Source organism: Chiloscyllium punctatum, chromosome 32, assembly GCF_047496795.1.
Source record: "Chiloscyllium punctatum isolate Juve2018m chromosome 32, sChiPun1.3, whole genome shotgun sequence".
Lineage (NCBI taxonomy): Eukaryota > Metazoa > Chordata > Chondrichthyes > Orectolobiformes > Hemiscylliidae > Chiloscyllium > Chiloscyllium punctatum.
In genome coordinates this window covers 61,822,273-61,846,430 of record NC_092770.1, presented here as the reverse complement: position 1 = coordinate 61,846,430, position 24,158 = coordinate 61,822,273, and the positions used below count along the sequence as shown (strand labels likewise).

At 40.0% G+C, this 24,158-nt stretch overlaps 1 protein-coding gene across 5 annotated transcripts in view; it reads right to left on the bottom strand.

The window, feature by feature from the left end:
* Window positions 1-24,158, bottom strand: part of hipk2 (homeodomain interacting protein kinase 2) — a 277,465-nt gene that overhangs the window by 8,177 nt on the left and 245,130 nt on the right. Inside the window, exons 8-14 of one of the 5 annotated variants that reach the window (XM_072552490.1) lie at window positions 14,510-14,729; window positions 13,433-13,554; window positions 10,402-10,544; window positions 8,956-9,135; window positions 6,838-7,119; window positions 2,271-2,515; window positions 490-650 (exon numbers count right to left, since the gene is read on the bottom strand). In XM_072552490.1, the coding sequence (XP_072408591.1) occupies window positions 490-650; window positions 2,271-2,515; window positions 6,838-7,119; window positions 8,956-9,135; window positions 10,402-10,544; window positions 13,433-13,554; window positions 14,510-14,729 (1,353 nt within the window). Of the gene's footprint in view, window positions 1-489; window positions 651-2,270; window positions 2,519-6,837; window positions 7,120-8,955; window positions 9,136-10,401; window positions 10,545-13,432; window positions 13,555-14,509; window positions 14,730-24,158 lie in introns of all 5 variants that reach the window. The other 4 variants (XM_072552492.1, XM_072552488.1, XM_072552489.1 and 1 more) reach the window with 4 other exon arrangements.

The window sequence follows — 24,158 nt, the reverse complement described above, 5'->3', positions numbered from 1 at the left end:
CACTCAGAACTGGACGGATCTCAACCAAATATAATCTTGATCTCAATATGATATTTCATGCATGCTTCCAACCTAACAGCTAGAATGGGATCCCAGCTACAGTCAATCAAGAGGTCAGGAGCACGTGAATGAAGATAAGGAGAGCACAGACAAAGATAAAGTTAGAGTTGTCAGAGATCTGATACAAAATGACAAAAATCAGGAGTGAATAGAGATGAGGTGGGAGTGAGCAGAGATCAGGAGAGAATGAGAAGGGATCAGAAGAGAGTAGGAAGGGATTAAGTGGACAAAGGTCAGGACAGAATGCGAATGAATCAGGAGCAAGCGAACAGTGATCAGAAGATAGTGAGCAGACAGCAGGTGAACGGGAACAGAGATTTGGAGAGAGAAAGCAAGAAATAACTAAGAGAACGTTGATGAGAAGCGAGTTGTCCTATATCAGTAACAAATGCTGCCTTAGAATGAATATGCAGAAATGTGTCTAAGTACCTGACTGAGATTGAGGGGTTGCTGTTGAAAGGAATGGGCTGTTGACCTCTGTTGTCGGTAAGATGATATCGCTGAGTAACTTGCTGAAGAGTGGGTTGTACTGGATGTTGTTGTGCTGGAGTTTTTGGGCTTGTGGATCAATGAATGATGTCCTTGTGTGCCTGAAAAGTAACAAGAGAATTTAAATAAAAGAAATGCCACAGTTGTACAATAAGGAGACCAGAAGCTTAATTTTCTAATGGTCATAAATCTGGACAAAATAAATTAAGTAATGCCAATTGGAAAAAAGTTTTAAACGCTAAGGTCTAACTTAAGAGACAAAACTGACAGTACAATCCATTTCGTAAGTTTCGTGAAATAAAATTCAATTATTCAACAAGGTCTTTGACTATAAATTAGACAGTGCAAGGCCAATGACCTAAGATGAACCCATTTGAGTTTAGTTTATGACCTGATTTATGTCTCAAGCCATTTGTAGCAATTCTAATTAACCTCCTTTAGCATTGCTCACAAATCATACCTGTTTATTATGACAGACTATGTAAAGGGCAACACATTATTTAACTGCTAAGGTGGGATTATGTCCCATTAAAGCCAAAAATATTAAGAGAATAGAAATATTAATAATATTTAATAATAGAATAATAATTACTGGACAAAAGCAAGCCATTTGGCCCATTATGATTGTGCCAGCTGTCTTGAAAATTGTTTCATCTAGTACCACTCCCCTAAATATTCCCTATAACTCTGCACACATTTCCTGTCAGGTAATGATACAATTTTCTTTTGAAAGCCACAACTTAATTTGCATCCACCAAACTCTTAGGCTGTGCACTCCAGATCCTTTCACTTTCTTTTCCTTTTTGCCAAATGCCTTAAATCAATGTTCTCTGGTTTTTAATTCTTCCACTAATGGAAAAAGACTTTTTTTTCTTATTTATGCTGTCCACACCCTCATAATATTCCTGCGTGGCTCTTTGAAGGATTATCTAATTAGACCAATCCCCCATCGTTCTCTCGTAGTCCAACAAACCTTTTTTTTGAATACATATCCAATTTCCTTTTGAAAGCTGCTGTAGTTCCTTGTTTCTTATTATTTAGAAAATACTCATTTATCTATCCTGAGTCTAACCTTCCCTCAATTTCAAAACATCTACTTTAGCCATTAATAAAACTGTTAAACACAGCTCAAAGAGGGGTTCAACACATAATGGCTGAATAACACATGCCTAATCCCACACAAGTTGCAAAGGCTACAGATGTTCATTGTCTGTGCTTAATTACCAGATTTCAGTAACAGCAAAGCACATCTCAGCAGAACTCTCCTGCATGAGATAAGGCAGACATCTTGCCCCAAATTGCTATTTAATTATTCCTGTACGAACATGAACATTGAATTCAGAGACACCTTTGCTGAGATGTCTGTTGATGTTTCCTTGTCTTGACTCACAAAAGGGGTGTAACAGTTGGGACAATTAAAATTGAAAGATGGGTCTGTGCCCTGGAGACAGGTGGTGAGGGAGAAGTTGGACACAAATGGCCATCAATACACCCAAGTATGAACTGAACTCAATACCTAGAATGTTCTAAGACACAAGAATATGTCTTACTGCTTACTCATTAACAGCCAGAAGAGTCAATACCAGCCCTCCTCCAGTCATAGCAATGCATTTGAGAGACACGTTTATCAAATCGGGGGCATAAGCCGGTGCTGGTGATCTGGGGTCTTCTATGACAGACTGGCATAATTAAGAAAGATAAAATAGGGACTGAAGACAAACCTGGTGCAAGGCGGTCACACCCTGCCACAGTATCACTCGACTGCGTCTTGAGAGGCGGGACAATAATGGTGCGTGGGTTCCCACAGTAGTGGCTATCTGACCGTCCTTTGGCCGGGTTGCTTGCAGTGCTGCTGATGGTGTGCTGCTGTTGCATGGCATATGGGCTGTTGTTGCTCGAGGAGTCCGAGTCTGGCGAGTCGTGCACTGTGACACAGCTGATGACATTTTTCCTCTGCTTTGACAGTCTGCTGCAAATAGGAAAGAAATCACCGTCAGCACTGGATTGGAAGCTGAGCTTTTTAACCAGCCTACCCTTCAGCTTCCTCTTCACACACTACATTCCTAACTCTTTCTGAGGTTCAGTTAGGCATAGCCAACCTCCAGGAACTTGCCTACATTTTCCATTCTTCTTAGGTGATCTGTGACAGTGGGAATTCATGGAAAATTTGTCAGAATGAGGAGTAACAGCTCAACTTGATCCATTTCTCACCCAATATCCTTCACTATGCATAAATACATTATTTAGCAACAATGATAACTCTGACTTTCATTTCCAACATTCTGAGCCAGTCATAGAGTCTCTCAGTTAATTGTATAGAATTTAGACTGGAACCTCCGGGTCTACATCCCATGGCAGCTGACTGAATTTATATGAATCATTAAGGAAGTTACGGCTGCACACTTAGAAAAACTCAAGTCATCTGGGAAGTCAAAATTATTTTGCGAAAGTAAAATTATGTTTAATCTATTTATTTGAGTTCTTTGAAGAAGTAATACACAATGGGAATAATGGGGGTCTGTACTGGGTCCACAATCATTTACAATTTATGTCAATGACTTGGCTGAGGGGAGTGAAGTCACTGTAGTTAAATCTGCAGATGAACACAAGGATAGATAAGAAATTATGCTGTGAAAATGACAAAACAAGGTTGCAGACCAATATAGATAGGTGAAGAGAATGAGGAAAGAAGCTGAAGCTGTACATTTTAGCAGGAAGAATAAAAAGCAAATATTATGTAAAGAGAGAATGATGGCAGAATTCTAGGGTGAAAGGAATTCAGGTGTTGTTAGTGCATCACAGAAAGTGAATATGCAGGTATAGCAAGTAATTAGGAAGGCTAATGGAATGCTATATTTTATAACAGTAGGAAATGAACCATAAAGAAATGTTTTGCTTGAATGATGGACATTGATAAGGCTGCATCTCAAATACTGTCTGCTGTTTTGGTCTCCCCATTTAGGAAGGATGTAAATGCAGTTGGAACCAGTTCCGAGGAGGTTTGCTAGATTTTTATCTGGAATTAGTCACTTGTTTAACGAGGAAAAGTTGGACAGACTGGACTTGTTTTTGAATTTTAGAAGAATGGGTGAAGGTCCTGAGCAGTCTCGACAAGGTGGATGTGAGAAGGATATTTCCTCTTGTGGATGAGTCCAGAATTAGGGTATGCTGTTTTAAAATAGGGGGTCGTCCTTATGGAAAACTTTTCTCTCAGAGAGTTGTACGCCTTTAAAACTGTCTGCCCCAGAAGGCAGTAGAAGCAGGGTCATTGAATACTTAGAAGACAAAGGTCAACAGATCCTTGTTAGTCAAGAGAATCAAAGGTTTCAGAGGTAGATGGGAATCCAGAATCTGCAATGACCTTATTAAATGGCAGAACTGATTCTAGGGGCAAAAATGGCTACTTAGTCATAGAGGAATACAGCGTGGAAACAGACCCTTCAGTCCAACTCGTCCACACCGACCAGATATCTTAAATTAATCTAATCCCATTTGTCAGCACTTGGCCCATATCCCTCTAAACCCTTCCTATTCATATGCCCATCTATATGCCTTTTAACTCTGCTGCAAAATAGTCTGTTTGTAAATTTAGTTACTAAAATCGGGATATAAATCTCGTAGGTGACTGTGACTTCTGATTACTCTAAAAGCTCATCTGGTTCATTAATGTCCTTTAGAGAAGGAAAATACCATCATTACCCAGTCTGACCTTCAAGTGACTCCAGCTTTACAAAAACATGGTTGATTCTCAACTGCCCCATGAAATGCCCAAGCCACTGTATACAGAGAAATTAGGGAAATTCGCAACAAATGCAAGGCTAGTCAGTGACATACATATCCCATGCCATAATAAAGAAAAAAATACGGATCAGGGTTACATCAATAATTTAGTTGTGCATTGGATACATTTTGGCAATGCAGGTGATAAAATTTTGCAGTTCCATAAAATCGATTACTTAAACTGAGACTCAGCTTTAAGTTAAATACTGAGGTAACCAACACAAAAAAAGCTGGAAAAGCTTAGCAGATCTGACACTTAATGACCTGAGTTTTGAAGAAGAGTCACTCGACCCAAAACGTTAACTCTGATTTCTCTCCACAGTTGCTGCCAGCCCTACTGAGCTTTCCCAGCGATTTATGTATTTGTTTCTGATTAACAGCATCCACAGTTCTTTTGGTTTTTATAAGGTAATCTAGTATTTGTCTTATGGCTTGACTTACACATGATGTTCCACAACACGTGGCCTAAGTAGAGGTGCAATAACCTCAGAAAACACTTATGAAAATGGAAGGTAACACTTTACTATGAAGTAATTGCTTTCTTTACTGCAAAGAAAAAAACAGATCAATTTCAAATTCATTTGCCAAGATCAACGTCATCAGTCAAGCTTACATTGTATGTAGAAAGGTGTGACTAATTAGTTCGGTGAGAGGAGGTAAATGGATGGGCCTTGAAGCTGTATTGGTCCCACGATAGCAAGTATAGCATTGGCAGGTTGGAATCTCGCCAATCCTTTGTAGCAGACTTTCAGTGACCTCATGCCTGAGTCAGGTAGGTTCCCAATATTCTGGACACTAATCAACAAATGATCAGGATTGGGTTGGGCCTGGAGAGAGGCTGCCATTCTTCCCACTTGGCTTCTAATAAACACGTAAGCAAGTGCCCTAAGGTCTAAGGTGGTCCAAGCTGCTCAAAAGTAAACTTACTGCTGCATTTATTGAGTGCTCCAACTCACTCAATCTGTCAAATCTGAAGCATTTTTTTCATGTGAGATACTTAGCTAAATTCTCCCACTTTCCCAGCCTAGAAATATTCTTTTAGGCAACTATCTCATTCCTAAAAATTAATGGACTCATCTTTAACAACAGTGTTTGGCAAACATTTGACATTTTACCTACTTGCTGTAGTTAAGATTTTAAAGTTTCCCTTTCAATTCCTGTGATTATTATAAATCTGGGCCCCTTTCATTTCCTCCGATCACTGACTAGTGGAAGCAATTACTCACTATTTACTCTGATCATATTACTTTGCAATTAGTAGACCTTAATCAGACCACTCCATTGCATAACCCATGCCAGTAAAAATGATCGTTTCTCAAGACTCTCTTTATAAACATTATCCTTAATTCCTGGATATAACCCAGTAAGTCCATTCTGCAGCTTTTCCATTTCTTTTATATCAATCTTATAATAAAATGATCAAAAATCTACAAGGTCTCAATTTGCCATACAGTCATTTGCTGTCATGTGCAAATTTCAGTGTTGGTCCCTCAATTTTGAAGTCAAAATTGGTGATGCATTCAATAAATATGAGGAGTCCCAGCACAGACATTTTTTGGATCAGCCATTACTTCTCTCCAGTTCAATGTTTTTTCTTTTAACCCTATGCTTCACCTTTTGTTTGTTAGTCTCTAACCTTAGTGTCACATTTCTTTAATTCTTTGCACCATTATATTTGGCTTATATGTTACTCTAACAAATCCGTATAGATTTTGTTTGTTAAATTTTCTTATCTATCCTCATTTTATTTCTTCAATTCATACTACAAGTTTCACTTGTGTTTTAGCAATCTGTGTTGCCCTCACGAGTTCACTTTGCTTTGAATTAATTCTAAATGGCTTGTGATTTCTTGGTTTATTGCATTTTTGTTTTGAAGAGAGGAATCACTTTCCAACTTGGGATAATTTTGCTTCCCACAATTACAGTGTGTGCCATTCCTCCGTGGCTTGTCTTGTATATTATGGGTATAAACCCTCTTTCCTGGTGTGAGGTTTGGTTTTATCTAGGTTAATTTGCATTTCTGTTATCATATTACAATCTCAACTCTTTGGAAATCTCTCTGCCTTGCTTTCTCTTGCTACAATAAGTTGGAAAATTTGATCGGTGCTCTAGTAATGTTCTCCATTAGTAATGAATTCCAAATGTGGTTACCGGCACAAACTCTATTCAAAACACTTTCAATGAACAGTGTTGCTTGAGCCAAAGTCCTCATTTGTGCTATTAGTGCTAATGAAGCTGGTAAAAAATTAAACAGATACCACCGAGATAGTGGTTAGAACGTGAAATTCATTTTTAGATGCATAGATGCATCTAAAACAAAACTAGAGAAGTACTTGACAGTGTCAGGAATAAAAGGATTCTTCATAAGGATTCTTCATAAAGCAAAAAGAAGAGTGGTTGCTGGAGGTACTTGTAAAACCTAAATCCATAGATCAGTGGACCTAATACCTTGTTTCTTTTCTTTTAATTCAATGTACTTTTACATAATAGTGCCTCCTATCTCTTCACCTGTTGGGGACTCGTTTGTGTTCCTCCTCTTCATCAGTGTCACTGCTGATGGTGATGACACTGACAGCTGGGCTAGGCGTGTCAGGAATAACTATGGTCTGCCTCTGGTGCTCATGGGTTGTGCTGGTGGCCTCCCCCCAGCCACATGTTAAGGTGCTGCAGGCTGGACTGTCCTGCACCACAGCACACCTCGGCGGGGTATTCTCCTTCACACGTTTCGAGCGCTGAGGGGAATGGGAATTGAAGCTTCGGGTGGAAGAGACTTCGTAGGTTGACATATTCCTGTGAAAAAGGAGCAGAAACATTACGATAACATGCACGGAATGAAAAAGTCAACATTTCTGTATGCTTATACTGTCAGAAGAAAAAAACTGTTCTTACAGAAGGCCTTGAAAACCATTTGATCCTGTAATTATGTCTAATTTGAATTTGATTTCCTTTCCACTTTTCCTCCTAAAGGCACTGACTCATGTTGGCACACAATTCCACAGCTGTTGACTCCTGTCTAGCATCTCAGTCAATTGCTCACTCTTCATGCTTGCACCTAAATCTGAAAGGCTCCACGATAATGATGATCGTCATAACTGAGCCTGAACCTTATAACCACAGGTATAGACTTTCCAGCAGGAAGGAGGTGGGATCCAATGAACAATAAACAAGAACAGGATATATAGTTGATTTTCTTCTATCTCCTTTTTTCAGAGGTATTTAGGCAAACCACATTCCCGTTACGTTCAGTTAACTCAACACAGACTGGAGAGTAAAACTCACAGTTCTGATCTGTTCTATTTTATCTTAGTAAATTCTAATTATTTTGCTCTCCCCCACTACCCTTCATCAAGAAAATTACATGCACTTTGTTGAAATAATTGTTGAGAATGTCACAATTTAAGCAACAAATATTAAGACATGAGTTCAATAACTCAGAATTAATCATCCCACAACGCACAGAGTTTTAACTCTGTGAGCCTCCAGAAGTATTTCACCATTGTCAATTTTAAAGATGGCACTCTCACCATCTGCTCCCTCAGAGCTTGGTTATCCAGCTGGGAAAAATCAGAGGAAATCCCAAATAGTCATCAAATAAACAATGTTAATAGATTGGGCCTGCCAAAAATGTAGTTTTCTCTCTCACTATATAAGTAATGCTTTCTGTAATGCTGACACTGTAATGCTTTCTGGACAATGGTGTATAAGATTCTAGTGGGTGTGTTTTATGCCTAGATGAAACATATTGTGATAATTTTAGCATGCTTGGGTGGTTCAGGTGAATTTGGGCCAATGTTTTCAGAACTCTCACCATGGTGTTTCATGTCTGTTGATGATTAATTGATATAGCCTGCTTCATAAAATTAATCGACAACTCCAGTATCATTACTGAGTATATATATTCTGAGTACCATATATATGGCGATCATAATGGAACTTGCTTTTTTCCTCAATTCAATTTATAAACTTCTAAAAACAGAGCAGGTTGAACTAAGATATCCTATAATTTTGGTTTTTATTTTCAATATTAATAGTGTAAGATTGTGATTTCAAGTCCCATTTAGGCCAAGGCACCCAATGGAGTCTGAAGTTCAAGTGTTGGAGGAAAATGCCATCCTCTGCAAATTGGGTGCCATGTTTCAGAGGTATTGAGGTAAACAGCATTGCTGTTAGTCTCAGTTAACTCAGTACAGACTGGAGAGTAAACTTGAAAGTTCTAATCTGTTCTATTTTCTGTCAGTAGATTCTGATTATTTTGCTCTTACCCGAATACCCTCCAAACATAAAAAGTAATTGCACATCGTTAAAATGGCACAGTTTAAGCAACAAATGTTAAGACGTTTACATAGTATAATAATGATTATATTTCTGAAGTTCTTTGTCAGCTGTAAACCACTTTGGGATAGAGTGTGATCATAAATGGCATTTCATTTCTTCATCAAAAGAAACACCAGTTAGACTATGTGGTTACACTCCTGCCTTCATGGTATCTGGCTTGAGGCAGAAGTGTCTGTGTGCAAATCAACCTGTATTTTGGTTCTGGAATAGCAAATGTACACCATCACTTTGAGGTTTTTTTCACCCCTCTACAATAAGGACAGTATACTTTAACTGACCCATTCTACGCACCTAACAGTGGACTGCTGTTGCTTGTTCTTCTTTGAGGTGGAGCTTGATGTGGGTTGCTGTCTCATTACATGAGCGACGCCAATGTTCAAAGGCTGAGCAGATGGCAAGGTCACATGACTCGCCAGGAGGGCTGGCTGCTGCATGATGGTATTGTAATGGCTGGTGTGCGGATGGGTGTTCCTGAGCCAAACAAAAATAAGTTAGAGGATACTTACTCAGCACAAACCGTCAGTGTGTGTTTCACTACTTACAAGTACAGTACTCATCTTGTTTCCAGAATTTTTCTCACTACAAAACTTTACAGCTTAGATTTAATTCCAAGGAAAAGGAAGGAACGGTGTATCTTTTCGGTATGGGTTCCAGTTGCAAATGATTTATTTCAAGTTGCAGTTTCATACATTTCAAGGCATGAAATATATTGAGCAGAATTTGCAATTAGACTTCAAAGGAATGATATTGACAGGTGACATATTCTCTTTCCAATTCTTATTTAAGCAACCAATTGACGACAATCCATCTTGACCTCTGTGAGACATGTTTACATCTACAGTATGAGTGACTAGAACTGCATTAAACCATTCTGATTTGTATGACCAGCAAGTGACAAACCTCTGAGTAGGAAAAAGGGGGATAGAGTGACCATGTCTCTGCGGAGTTTAGTTGGATCCAATGTTACCTGCTTCGATAGCATTCTTGGTTATCCAACAGTGAAATACACCAGGGATATGAGTGGTGATGGATTGGCCGGACCAGTGACGTCACCTGAAGCGTTACGATATGCTGTACAGGCATATGAAAAAGGAGCGAAACAATCTGCGTATGATCTGCCAACTCCCAAGCACACTTTCCCAGCACATAACATTGCATTAGCAGCAGGGATTTGTCCTATTCAGCTGCAAATAATCCTGTGTCAACAACTACCAGCAGCTCAGAGCTGGCCAGCACTTTGTGTTAGTAAATGCTGTGATCTAAAGAGCTTAGACTTCAGTGCATCCTCTGGTGGAGAACCTTTGGAACACTGTATGCCTTGTCCTCAAGATTAAGGTAATGAAGCTATATTGTACAGGAGTCGGATGTCAATCTAGGTTAAATACCTGATTAACCAACACAAAGTTTGAGCAGGCTACAGCTTTGATGATGATGTCAATTAGGCCATTACATGGTGTCACAGGCCAAGTCAATCCAGCGGCTTTGTGCAACCAAATAGTTTCTGATTGTGCTTCATAACCTTCTCCCATCCAGGAGGAAACTGACAGAAAATGAAGTGATAGAATCAAGATAATGCAGATGCTGAAAATCTGAAATGAGAACAGAAAACACTAGAGAAACTCAGCAGGTCTGGCAGTTCTCTGTGGAGGGATCGAATCCAAAACGTTCCCACTGTTTCTCTCTCCAAAGAGAAAATTAAGCCATTTCATTTCAGTTGACTAGAGTGGTTGAACCTACCTCCAGTCTGCCAGTTGCTGGGCCCCTGCCATTGTCTCTGGAAGAACAGTAGCATGTTGCATTGAAGTGTGGGCTGCCACTCCTGTTAGCTGCTGCCAGGCTGGAGGCAAAAGGATCTGCTGGGTACCACCAGGCCAAGCCTGCTACAAGGAAGAAAAGCATAATAAGGAATGCTCATGAGGTTAACATCCACCACCAATGCAACTTCACTTTCTCTATCTTGTCACCCTTGTGCCCAGTTTTATTCCAAAATAATTTCCAAGTTTTGATTGAATCCATTAAGTGAACATTAACACAACGTTGGAAATCTGTGACAATCGTTTTGGTAAAAGGTCTCCAAACAAAAGCCTTACATTTGTAATTAAATATTTACGGTATGTTTTAAGTACTTTCATTATAGATTTTAAAAGGACTAATTTTAACAAGCTCTCAATGTTGTCAATGCTTCCACGTCAGTAGGATTTTTAAACCCAGTCCTCTTCCGAATGCTATTCTTAAGGTCTAAATGAAGAAGACTAGCCATCCTTTGAATTAAATACAGAACAGTTTCACCTTCCTAATTTAACGAACATAAACAAAAGCATCAAATTGTCCCATCAACCAGTTTTACTAAATATATATTAATTTCTTAAGTCATTCTGTACTGCCACTTTCCTTGACTTATTCAAAAACAATTCTACTGACACCAATGACAAAAACAGTACAAAAATCCTCCACGTAGAGAAATTCACCTGACTTCTGTCATTACACAAAGGTTTTTCTTATTATTGTATGGGATGCAGACGTCATTGGCAAGGCCTGCAATTATTGCCATCCCTCTTTGCCCTTGAACTGATTGACTTTCTAGACCATTTCAGAGGGCATTAGGGGTCAACCATAAATTTCTAAGAATGGAGTCAGATGAGGTAAGGATGGCAGATTTTCTTTCAGAGACTATTAGTGAAATAGATGTTGCAACAATTGACAAAGGTTATATGATTACCATTCACTAAACTCAAGTCCTCAGAGCATTAGCCTGGGGTTTTGGATTACTAGTCCAGTGACATTGCCACTATGCTACTACATCCTCATTAAATCAATGCCCATACATTACTGACTACCTAAGCAATGGAAACAGTCTTTCCATATTCACTCAGCTAATACCCTGCAACATGTTTAGTCTTTGCTTAAATATTTTCTTTCTCCAGTGTAGCGGAGAAGGACCCTTTAACCTAAGTTCCCTCTCATAATAATGGTTTACCATTTCTAGCATCATCATTCTAACAAACCTATTCTCTATGGTGATCCAAGAGAATGTAAAAGATCCATGGTGCTATTCAAAGAAGAGCAAGTGAATTGTCTCCTACATTCAGGCCAAAATTTTTCATTCATTCAGAAAAAAAAATACACAGTATCTCATCAGTATTATTCATTTTGTAGGAACTTAAGACCATAAGGCATAGGAGCAGAAGTTAGGCCATTCAGCCCATCGAGTCTGCTCTGCCATTCAATCATGGCTGGTAAGTTTCTCAACCCCATTTTCCCACTTTCTACCAAAACTTACTTGGCATAAATTGGCTGTGCTTTTCCTAAATTACAGCAGTGACTACTTTCATTGTATGGGGTGTCCTGAGGTCATGTAAATGCTACATCCACGGTCCCATAGAGATCAATGGACAGTGGGAGCTTTGTCAAATATTTGACTTTATCCTCGCTGAGAGGTACAAAGCATATTGCAGCAGTCACTGAACCATGAGTTCAGTTGACACAAACCACCTCAGCAGAGGCTAAGGGATGAATTTTGGCGACTGAAGCAGCCATTTGTTGTGTTCAGCTCAATTTAGGAGATTGCCAAGGCAACTCCAGTAAAAACTATAATGTGCACTGTTCACTCTGGGCAGTGCTTGCAGGTGGCTTGTTGACCCCAGAAGAAAAGTGTAGGCAGCCACAAGGGAGGGGGAGCATGGGCGAGGGTGGAGGTATTAACTAGGAAGCCAATCTCAGTTCAAGTTGCTTTAGGGGTTATTAGGCTTTCTAACCTACACATCTTGCCAGGTGCAATGACTCCTCCTTCCCTGCATAGTAGCATAAGCCCCTTCACCCACCTCCATGGCTACTGAAACCTTCCATGCCAACTGATGTTCCTCACCTACCCTCCCATTGTACCTCATATTCAATGTAACAATTTAATACCAATTTATAGCTTCGGCCAGCCTTATAGTTTCCAATGCCTTCCATATTTTTCATGTACAGTCCCCAGAAACCATGTGGAGATGAAAAAATAAATTTTAACAACCTAACAGTTTTTACTTTTAAAGTTTTAATACTGAAAAGCTCCTATTCACAAAATCTATTTAAAGTTTTTAAATCTTCAAATGGTTAGTCTCTTATAAAAGTAAATAGATTTCTATTCAGATTTCACACCAAACAAAAGTAATGCTTTAACTGTCTCTTTTAGCTGTCAGTTAATCACTAAACTCAGAACACCACAGTGAGATGACTGTAGTTTTTTGAAATTCGCAATGATACATCATAGTGCATGGTGAAACGCCAACAAAAAGGTTTAATAAAATACATAACCAGATGCTACATTTTCCCTCTAACTTACAGCTGTCAATCAAAGTGGTCCAGCAGAGGCTTTTTGAAACTTTGAAGCTTCAGCTTTTTCCAAGTTTAAAAAACAAGGCATTTTTTTAATAAGTCAAATCATGACAGTATTGCGAAACGTAAATGTCGTCCAACAGCATTTACATCTACTCCATCAATTCATGACTCCCCACAATGCTGATTAAGACCCTTGCCAAAGCTATAATGGTGTCTGTTTGAACTCAGCTGAGTACGGGTTTCTGTGCAAATCATGTCCCATCCATTTCCTTTGCTGGCAAAATTTGGATCTGGCCAATAGATTTAGAAGTCTGGGAAGACATCCCAAGTCCACGAAAATCTGTTCCTGAAAATCAACAAGAAATCTTCTGTGTTTCACTGACCATTGTCTATGCTGAGTGTGCCATGAGGGTTTGTTGAAATACAACACCTTAATCATTCCAACTACCTGTGTCAGTAGGCCAGGCTGGATCTGAAGAGGCTGAGCTCCTGGAGCCTGTGTAACAATTGGAAGAGCATTCTCCATTCGGACAGAGTACCCAGCATGCTTGGTCGGAGAAGCCTGCAATCCTATTGGCATCAATGAGAGAGCATTTGAGATGCAAGAATAAAAATAAAGAATGGCCTGTGCGAAGCAGACAAGTTCTGTCAAGATTTGATACACACTATTTTCAAAAACAATCATCCCACCAGATTCCAACAGCAACAGACACTCTCCAGTGCACTGTCCTTTTTCATAACCAAGTAACATGCCATTTGACCTTGAGATCATCTCAGTTCAGTCTAATCCTGTTCTCATTCAGAATCATAATCTTTTCAGCAAGTGGGCAGAAATGGGACCTCAGTCTAATCCCTCTGTTAATCATTATTGCTAGTTCCTCAATCCAACTGCAGAACATTTGCTGCATGGAAATAGAATATTCAGCAGCTTAGGTTATACTGTCTTGAACATCCTCCCATCTTACTTAATCTTACTCCACCATCATATCCTCTATTCCTTTCTCCATCATGCATTTATTGGAGTTACTCATAAATATCTTCTTGACATTCACCTCAACTACTTGTGATACCAAGTTTCACATGCTGATCATTGTATTGGTAAATCAGTTAAGCTCGAATGTTCTACTGGATTCTTAGTGACTTTCTTATATTCATGGCACTTCCTTTTGAACTCCACCCCAAGTGAAGTTCATGTCTACAATATCAAAGCCCTCCATAATATGTATGATGCCATTCAGGTCACCATTCAGTCTTTCCTTTTTTCACAAAAAGAGGACCAGCCTGTTAGATCTTTATTGTAACACCTCCTTTACCCATAGATGCATAGGCCAGGTATCAATCTCAGCACTGCCTTGGTCTGCTGAATGCTAAGTAGGCTGAAGAATCTTGCTGTGGGGGTTGGGACAGCAGTAGGAGAAACTACTTTCAGTACTATAGGAAATAGTGCCAGGTATTTAAGCTACAAAGCTGTGAAGTTGCCAAAGCAGCAGGGGAAAGACACCAAGCCAAACAAAACACATCTCACCTTGAAATCCTGGTGGACATACAATCAAGGCTTGCTGGAAGGGATCAGGACGAGCACACAGCTGCGAAGCTCCCGTCTGCAGTGGCATGCTCCTTTGGGCAACAGCTGCCATGGATGCTGCTGAAGGCTGGTAAAGTGCAGATTGGTAGTTAAGTAAGGAGACATCAGGGTTGGCAAGGGAAAGGGTGGCACTTGTGGATGTGGGAGCCAGGCTGTTGGCCTAAAGGTATGATAGGATTTAACACAAATAACAGGAGATGGTAAGCAAGGTTGTTTGTGGAGGAGAAATTAAAACATAAAGAAAAGACAAAATCTCAATTAGAACAATTTGATTTCCTGCAGCTTGAGATATTAAGTCTAAAATGTGCATTTTTTTTGAAAAATGTGAAAAATATGTGCAGAGCAGATCATTTATACATCATGAATATCTCATCTGGTTTGAAATCAAATTGTTGGAGGCTTATTTTGGAAGAGCAATGCATGTTCAGAAAATCCTCAGTTTTGTTACCTGACAAACCTTGTGTGACAGCATATTTATCAAAATACAGTTGAAAATGCTTGCTTACTCTGGAATACATCTTTTTATATGTATCTAAAGCAATAATTATCTCTAAATATAAAACAAGAAGCAAAGGTATAACTTTCCAGTAAGTCAGTAATGTGTGGGGTTGAATTGCATTGACTTTCACAAATTATCTATATACATACATATCAGGAGCTGGAGTAGGTTATTCAGCTCCTTGACCTTGCTCTGCTATTCAATAAGATTGTAGCTGATCTGATTGTAATCTCAATCAGCATTCCTGCCTGTCTACTCATATCCTTTCACCATCCCCTCTTGCTTACCAAGAATTGACCCACCTCTACCTTAATGAATCTGCTTCCACCACCCTTTCAGGAAGAGCATTACAAAACTTCTGGAGGTAAAAAAAATCCAGTTTTTGTTGTTAAATGAGCAACCCCTGAATTTTAAAGAGACTTCTAGTTATAAATTCTCCCATAAGAGGAGACATCCTCTCTGCGTCTACCCTGTGAAGACCCTTCAAGATCATTTAATGTTTAAATCAAGTTACTCCAGTGGATACCAGCCTAGTGTGTCCAACCTTCCTCATGAGACAGCCTGCCTATTTTACACAACTAATCATAAAAACTTTCTCTGAACTGCTCTGCTGCAAATGCGGCAGTTCTCATGAGGTAACCAATACTGAGCACAGTATTTCACCAGGTTCCTGTATAACTGAAATAAAATCTCCCTACTTTTGATGTCAGTTCCCCTTGTGATAAATGATAACACTTTAGGATCAATATAAATTTTGCAACCTTACTCTAAACATTTAGCACAGATTAGCAATGGGTTAAAGTCTGTTACTGTATAATACTTGGGTATAGTACTAGTGGGTACAGAACTGTCACTGTCACATTCAAGTAGATTAATGGGTACAGGTCAGCCATTATATAATACTGGGTCACACAACTGGTGAATTCATGTCTTTCACTCTATAATACTAGAGTATTGTACAGGTGATTCATGTCTATCACTCTACTGGGGTACATTAACTAGTGAACATCGGTCTATTACTATATAATACTGGGGTACAGCAGTAGTGGCTATAGGTCTGTCACTATATAATACCGGGGTGTCGTACTGATGGCTGTAGGTCTGTCACTGTATATTATTGGAGTACAGTACTGGACGTTGCAGGTCTGTCACTGTATGTTAGTGGGGTACGATAATGGTGTTTGTAGGTCTGTCACTGTATATTACTGGGGTACAGTACTGGTGCCTGTAGGGCTGTCACTGTATATTACTGGGATACAATACTGATGGCTGTAGGTCTATCACTATATATTACTGGAGTATAGTACTGGAGGTTGTAGGCCTGTCACCGTATATTACTGGGGTATAGTACTGGTGGTTGTAGGTCTGTCACTGTATAATACTCAGGTACATGACTGCCTCCTGCAGGTCAACTACTGGAAATAGTAAGGCATCTTTCAGGTGCATCAAGGAAAAAATAAACGAGTGTACCTATACACTGACAATGATTTATTGCGCGAGAAGGATACTACCCAATTGCATAAAATAGAAGAATGTTACAACCTTGTGAAGAAAACTTCAACTCATTAAAACAGAACAGAAGTCGGGGCACAGGCAACAAACTGAAGTTTTCCTAAGATTCCATGATTAATGTACATCTGAGGGAAAATTTCCAAATTTCAAACTGGGTTGTTATCAGTGTTGTAACTGTACTGGAACAGCTTGGCTGAGGGTGCAGATTGTGCATATTTTCAGTACTATTGTCAGGAGAAAAAGTCTTTATGGCATCCAGTGGCTTCTTTGATCTCACATGGAGTGGATCAAATTGACTAACTTCCCAAGAATGGAAATCGCTCAAACTCAATCAGAACCTGGAACGAACTCCGCCCCAGAAGGGCAGGCAGTTGACGGATTCTTCTGACTGAATCCGAACGCACTACCCAGCCTCGACATCTCAAAGTTGTTATGAACACAGGGATTTGCTCCCTTCCCAAATTGGAGCACTTCCCACAGTGGAAAATCATTCAAACTTGGTCAGAACCCAGAACGCACACCGCCCCAGAAGGCAGACCATTTGCAGATTGCGCACATTTTCAGTACTATTGTCAGGAGACACAGTCTTTACGGTATCCAGTGGCTTCTGCCATTTCTTGATCTCACATGGAGTGGATCAAACTGGCTAACTTCCCACAGATGGAAATTGCTCAAATTCGGTCAGAACCTGGAACGCACTCCTCCCCAGAAGGGCAGGTGTTGGCAGATCCTCCAGACGGAATCTGCCGGTGCTACCCGACCTCGATGTCTCAAAAACGGTTTGAAGACACCAATTCGCTCCCTTCCCAAATTGAAGCACTTCCCACAGTGGAAAATCACTCAATCTTGGTCAGAACCAGAAATGCACTCCGCCCTAGAAGGGCAGACCATTTTCAGATCCTCCGGACCGAATCAGACAGCGCTACCCAGCCTCGAAGTCTCAAAGTCAGTGTGCACATACATATTTGCTCCCTTCCCAAATTGGAGCACTTTCCACAGATGAAAACTGCTCAAACTCGGTCAGAACCCGGAATATACTCTGCCCCAAAAGGGCAGTCTGTTCTGCTTGGCACTTCTGGCTGAACATGCTTGAAATACTTTATCCTTATCTTTCACGCTGATGACGTGGTTCCCTTATCATTGAGGTTAGGAATATTTGTGAAGTCTTCTCATGTAGTTGTTTAATGTTCTACCTCCATTCAGATTGGATGTGGCTGGACTGCAGAGCTTAGATCTGATCCACTGGTGAAGGATCACTTAGTTTTGTCAATTGTATGCTGCTTATGGTGTTTTGCACATAGGTATTCCTGTTTTGTAGCTTCACTAGATTGATCTCTCATTTTTAGGTATGCTGGGTGCTGGTCCTGGCACGCTCTCCTGCACTTATCATTAAACTAATGTTGATCCTCTGTCTTGACAATAATCCTAGATCTGAAGATATTCTGAGCCTGGGATTGCACATTGTAGTGATATATAATTCTGCTGCTGCTGATACCCCACAGCGCCTCATGAATGCCTCATTTTGAGTAACTAGAACTGTTCAAAATCAATCCAATTCAGTACATTATAGAGTCCCACATCATGATGTAGAGGATCTTCTATGTGAACATGCTGTGTGGTGGTCACTTTGACGGATACGGTCTTATACAGATGCATCTGCAACAGTAGATTGGTGAGGACAAGTCCCATTTTTCTCTCTTCATTTATCACTATCTGGAGGCCCAGTAATCAGCTGTGTCTGTTAGGTATTGACCAGTTCAGTCAATATTACAGTTACCAAGCCACACTTTGTAATGGATAGCAAAGACCTTCAATCAGAGTACATTCTGTGCCATTGCCACCCTCAGAGCATACTCTGGAAGTGTCAATATTGACAATTGATTATCAACTAAGATGTGTTTTCATTGCCCATGTTTGACCTGATGACAAGAGACCTTATGGCATCCCAAGTCAATATTGAAGACTCCTACTGCAACTCTCTCCTGACCATAAATCACTGTTCCGCCACCTCAGGGATGATGACAGCATCTTGTCTGGTAATGTATGAGTCCACAAGTATGACTACGTCAGGCTGTTGCTTCACCAGTATATTGGATAATTTTTCCAACTCTGACGTAAGCCTCAGAGTGTTAATGAGGAAGAATTTGCACATTAACGAGGATTATGTTTCTCGTTGTCTTTCCCAGTGCTGGGTGGTACATCCATTTTATCAGATTTTGGCATGAATACATACAACTGATTGGCTTTCAAGGCTATTTCAGAGGCACTTAACAATCAACCACATTGCATGGATCTGCAGTCATATGAAGGCCAGATTTTCTTTCTCTAAAGGACATTAGTAGCCAGATGCATTCTTATGACAATGGTTATGGTTACCATTAGATACATCTTTAATTCCATATTTATTAACTGAATTTAAATTTCATATATTCTGAACCTATGTCCCCAGAGCATTAGTCTGGATATCTGGCTTACTAATTGAGTGATAATACCATTGGGCGACCTCCCAATGACCTCTCAACATTATAAACTCAAGGAAATGCAAGCCATGTTTATGCCTGCCATTACAATTTAACTATTTAAGACCAAGCAACACTGAAATGAATCTATGCTTTATCTGTTCAGAGTCTACAATCAAGATTCATTCATATGACTGCACACACAACCACCAACCGATTCTTTATTTTTTCGGCAGGAATTGCATACGACACATTCTCCTTACAACTGCCACAAGGGGGAGAAACCCACATATTTTACCAGATCCACAAAGCACTGTGAAGTTTGCTTTGTATCTCTTGCTTTGTCCTACAGAGGGGGAAAATGTTCAAGGCGCAACTAAATTTGTAAATGACTGGCTGTAAAACTGAAGTGGACAATTTCCAATTACAAACTTTGAACAGAAATTAAAACCTTTTAACAGTTTCTGGTTTCATTCAAAATAAAAAGAGCAGCGATGCACATCATCACAGCATGCAGAGAATGCAAAGTATAGACACCTGTTTGAAAATTGTGTTTCTTTTCTCTTGTTCATGGTGTGGAATGTCCTTGGGGGCAAATAAAAAATGTATTTGGAGTAAAAATACTGTGGTACTCAAGGGTTAAACTCATGCTAGTTTTCACTTCAAAATTGGAAACAGGTTTCAGCTGTTACTGTGTTCCTTGTCTGATTAAGCGTAGTTCCTCTCAACAGCATCCTGAGCCTTACATATTCAAAAAAAAAATTTTTTATTGTTATTTTATTTCCTCTCTTTCACTCTCCTAATCAACTGAAAATCAGTTATAGTGACCATAGGTGAAAGGTATCTCCTGTTACCTTTATCTAATGGCCACTTCTGAGCACATCCTATCCCATACTTGTCATGTAGAAGTATACATACATATTATGTGTGCACACACATATGCAGGCACAGACACAAACAAATCCATGCAGACATGCATATGCACGAGCATACACGCATCTTCAGCAAGGATACCAGATAGTAAACAGGAGCTGGAGCTGTTTCTCCAGCTCTACACCAGCAAATTTGAAGTCCCTTCTCCCTTAACGGAATTACCAAACTTTGATCAGGTAATTCAACTCAGCGCGCACCTAGTCATTCACCAGGATGCTTCTGATTTCCAAATTCACTTTTTAAAAAAAATAACAGGGAGGTATATGTGCAACACTTCAGATAGCTGTGTTCCATCAGAAACAAATTTGATCCAGGCCGATGACTGCTATCGACAAATGAAGGAGGGGAAGGTGTTCTGTTTTGAGTTCTGCCACAACCATTGCTGAGGTTGACTGGTCCTAACCCCAGCCTCACTCAAATAGAGCTTTTCCTCAGAAGAGACCTCTGCTGGAGGAATATGCTGAAATCAAGTGAGATTCTAAAACAGGAGCAATTAGCAGATCCGCCACCACAGACACCAACAGCCAGTCCAGCTGTGCGACTCAATTTGAAATCTTGAACTTATCCTTAAAGCTGCTTCTGTTTTCGGGAAGGGTAGCTCCCAAAGGAGACACAAGTCATACTTTCAGAGGACAATTGAGCTTTGACTTTGTGAGTAATATCATAATGATTAATGTGACAAAGAAATTTTGCCAACACAGATGCAGTAATGGCTCTTTAAGGCTGAAATCCCAGTGTGAGCTGTTCTAACATATGGAGTTCCTGTTTACCCAACAGTTAAGTATTTATTCATCAAAGTGAGAGCTAAGTGAGTAGTTTCCAACTGGCCTGTGAATGACCTTGGGCAATTCAGTGTTGCACATGTTTAGTTTTCAGTTGGAACATTATCATTTTCACAATAAAGGCCATATTTAGGTTGTTGGGATGACTAAGAACTACCACTTCCAGTGTATAACATGAATGGAGGGTTCTTGTGACATAGTGGGAAGGTCTGTATCTCTGAGCTTGAGTCTAATTCAATTCCAACCTGCTCCAGGAAGTGTGCTATAGGGGTTGTACGGTGGTGCAGTGGTTTGCACATCCTCCCGGTGTCTGCGTGGGTTTCCTCTGGGTGCTCCTGTTTACTCCCACAGTCCAAAGATGTGCCGGTCAGGTGAATTGGAAATGCTAAATTGCCCATAGCATTAGGTGCATTAGTGAAAAGGAAATGGGTCTGGGTGGGTTAATGTTTGGAGGGTCGGTGTGGACTTGTTGGGGCGAAGGGCCTGTGTCCACACTGTAGGGAATCTAAATACCACATCTGAACAGGTTGATCAAAGAAGAAATGCAAGATGTAAGAAATTGGTTTATTGCTATATTATGTCTCACTCTCTCCTTAAGGGAACAAGTCTTGAGAAGTGAATCGCTCCAGCTTCCAGCTGTCCTCCTGCACCTCAGTCAAATTGACATTCTGGCTGTTCCAGCCTTGGCATTGTGCTTGCAGGTTACTCAACAATGGAAAGCATCCTAGTTCTCATGCAAGCACTTCTCACCACAAGTGACGACTTGGATTCTTTGATGCATATTGTCTGATTCAATGTAATAGGACACTTTTTACTTTTTTAAAAAAAAATTCATTCATGGGACTTTGACATCACTGGCGAAGCCAGCATTTATTGCCCATCCCTCATTGACTTTTAACTGCTCTCTGGGCAATCGCATTGCTGTGGATCTAAAGTCACAAGTAGACCAGACCAGGTAAGGATGGCAGATTTCCTTCCCAAAAGGGCATTAATGAACCAGATGGGTTTTTCCAAAAATCAGCAATGGTTTCATGATTATCATTAGACTCTCAATTTCAGATCTTTCAAAAAGGTTGAATTCAAATTCCACTATCTGCTAAGGTATTACCTGGGCCTCTGGATTAACAACCCAGTGATAATAATACTATGTGATCTCCTCCCTTCTAAAACTAACTGAAACCAATTATAAATACCAGTTTGACACATGGCAGAAATTACTCCTGGGCTATTCAATTCTCCACAAAGCAGATTTTCTCTGCCAAGTAATTATTTTTAGAATATTGTTTTACAAGTAGTTATGATCACAGGAGAAATGAATTAATTTCACTTCTAACTGATATAATGGCTTGTACAATTTTTAAGGAAAGCTTGTCTTCAAAGTTATTGGTTAATTGTAAACCATTTAATTCTCTCAGCCTATGGCATATTCTGTCCAGTTAAGCTGGGACTTCCAGCTATTTCTACCCATTCATCTGACCAACTGAAGAACTGACTCATTTCAGATTTCATTGCCTATCTGGTCTGATCTGTGCTGTTCATTTAGACCACCTTAAGCTTATCTGCCTGTTTTGGCTTTATGTTTCATTGTTTACGATTACTTAATATCTACCTGGCTGACTTGAAACTGGTTTAACCTAGCTTGGATCATTTTGTGTCCAATTTCCTGTTAAGCTGGTTCTGAAGAACCAGTACAAATATCCAGTTGTGACCTGCTTCAGTCTTTGGCTGCACAGTTGTACCTTAAGTTGACTAAACCAGATGACTACTTAAACTAGCTATTTACCTGTTTGTGGACATTGTAGATTTGGTTTTAAATACTCAGATCTGATCTGTGAATGTAGACAAATGACTGAATGTTAATGCACAGATACAGGGAATAATCTAAAGCCTTGTGAAGTGTTGTCCTTTATTTCAAGAGGACTGAAAATTAAAAATAAGGAAGTGGTGCTTTAGTTGTACAGGTCCTCCATATCCCATCTGGAGTATTTCTTTCAGCTTTGGTCATAAAATCTTAGACAATATTATGGACTGAAGGGGTACAAGATAGATTTACCTGAATGATAATAGGACTTAAAAGGGTTAAATTGAGAGAGAACAGGCTGCATAAACTTTACAAAGAAAAACAGAAAATGCTTGAGAAACTCAGCAGGTGTGGTAGCATCTGTGGAAAGAGAAACAGAGTTAACATTTCAGGTCTGGCATGATGCCTCTTCAGAGAAGGGATTGCAAAATGGTGATTTTTAAAATGCTGTCGGCAGAGTGGGAGGAGCAAGTGGAACAAATGGTAAGCAAAAGACAAAGGGGGTGTTAATGCTCAGAAGGGTTAGAGATATAAAGTGAGTGTACCGTGGCTAGGATGAATGCTCCGAAGTTGTGGAACTCAGTATTGGAACTCTATATGCTGCAAATGCATTAGAAGGTGGCACAAAGGAGTGAGAAAGCATTAGAAGTGATGCAAGAGTGTGCCAGAGTGTCACAGAAGAAACTGCCACTATGGAATGCTGATAGGAGGGAGGGGTAGATGTGTTTGGTGTTGGCTGCTAGATGTGACAGAAATGGTGAAGGATGATCCTCTGAATGCAGAGACTAGTAGGGTGGAAAGTAAAGACAATGAAACTTTTTCAACTCTTGTTCTGGTAGGAATGGAAAGGGGTGAGGACAGAAGTGTAGAAGTAGGTTGAAGGTGGTTGGGGGCTTTGTCAACGACAATGGGGAGCAATCTCCAACTGGTTAAAAGGGGAGAAAGACTGGTGGAAGGTGAACAGATGCAAAGGCGATGAAGAAACTGGGACAATGGAATGGAGTCTTTATAGGATACAGGTTGTAAGGAAGCATAACTATGGACGCCAGTGGGTTTGTAGTGGATATTTAAGGAGCAGAAATAGAAATAGAGAAGTCAAGGAAAATGGCAGGGTGGGGTGGAAGGAAGAGTCAGAGATGGACCAGGTAAAGGCAAGCGAAGGACGGAATTGGAAACCAAAACTGATGAAACTTTGCAAAGCTTCTGACACTATTATTAGTTCCATAATTTCCAGTTTTCTGCTCCCAGACCCCTCCTCTTCACCTCTTCTACATAGCCATCTCCCATCAGGATCATCTGAAGGGTCTCCATTTCTTCCATGAAAAGGTGCTTGAACAATTCCCATGCACCGGCACCCTCCTTCATCAAAGGTGTAGGTAGCTTTGTGGGCTCCAGCTATGCCTGTCCCTTTATGGATTTTTGGAATATTCCTTATTCTGGTCCTATTTGGGCCTCTGCCCACAACTCTTTTTCTGATACTTCAATGATTGCATCCATACTGCTTCCTGTTCTTCTGGACGTAGGCTTGCTCACCGAGCTGAAAGGTTCATTTTCAGACTTTTTGTCACCATACTAGGTAACATCTTCAGTGAGCCTCTGAATG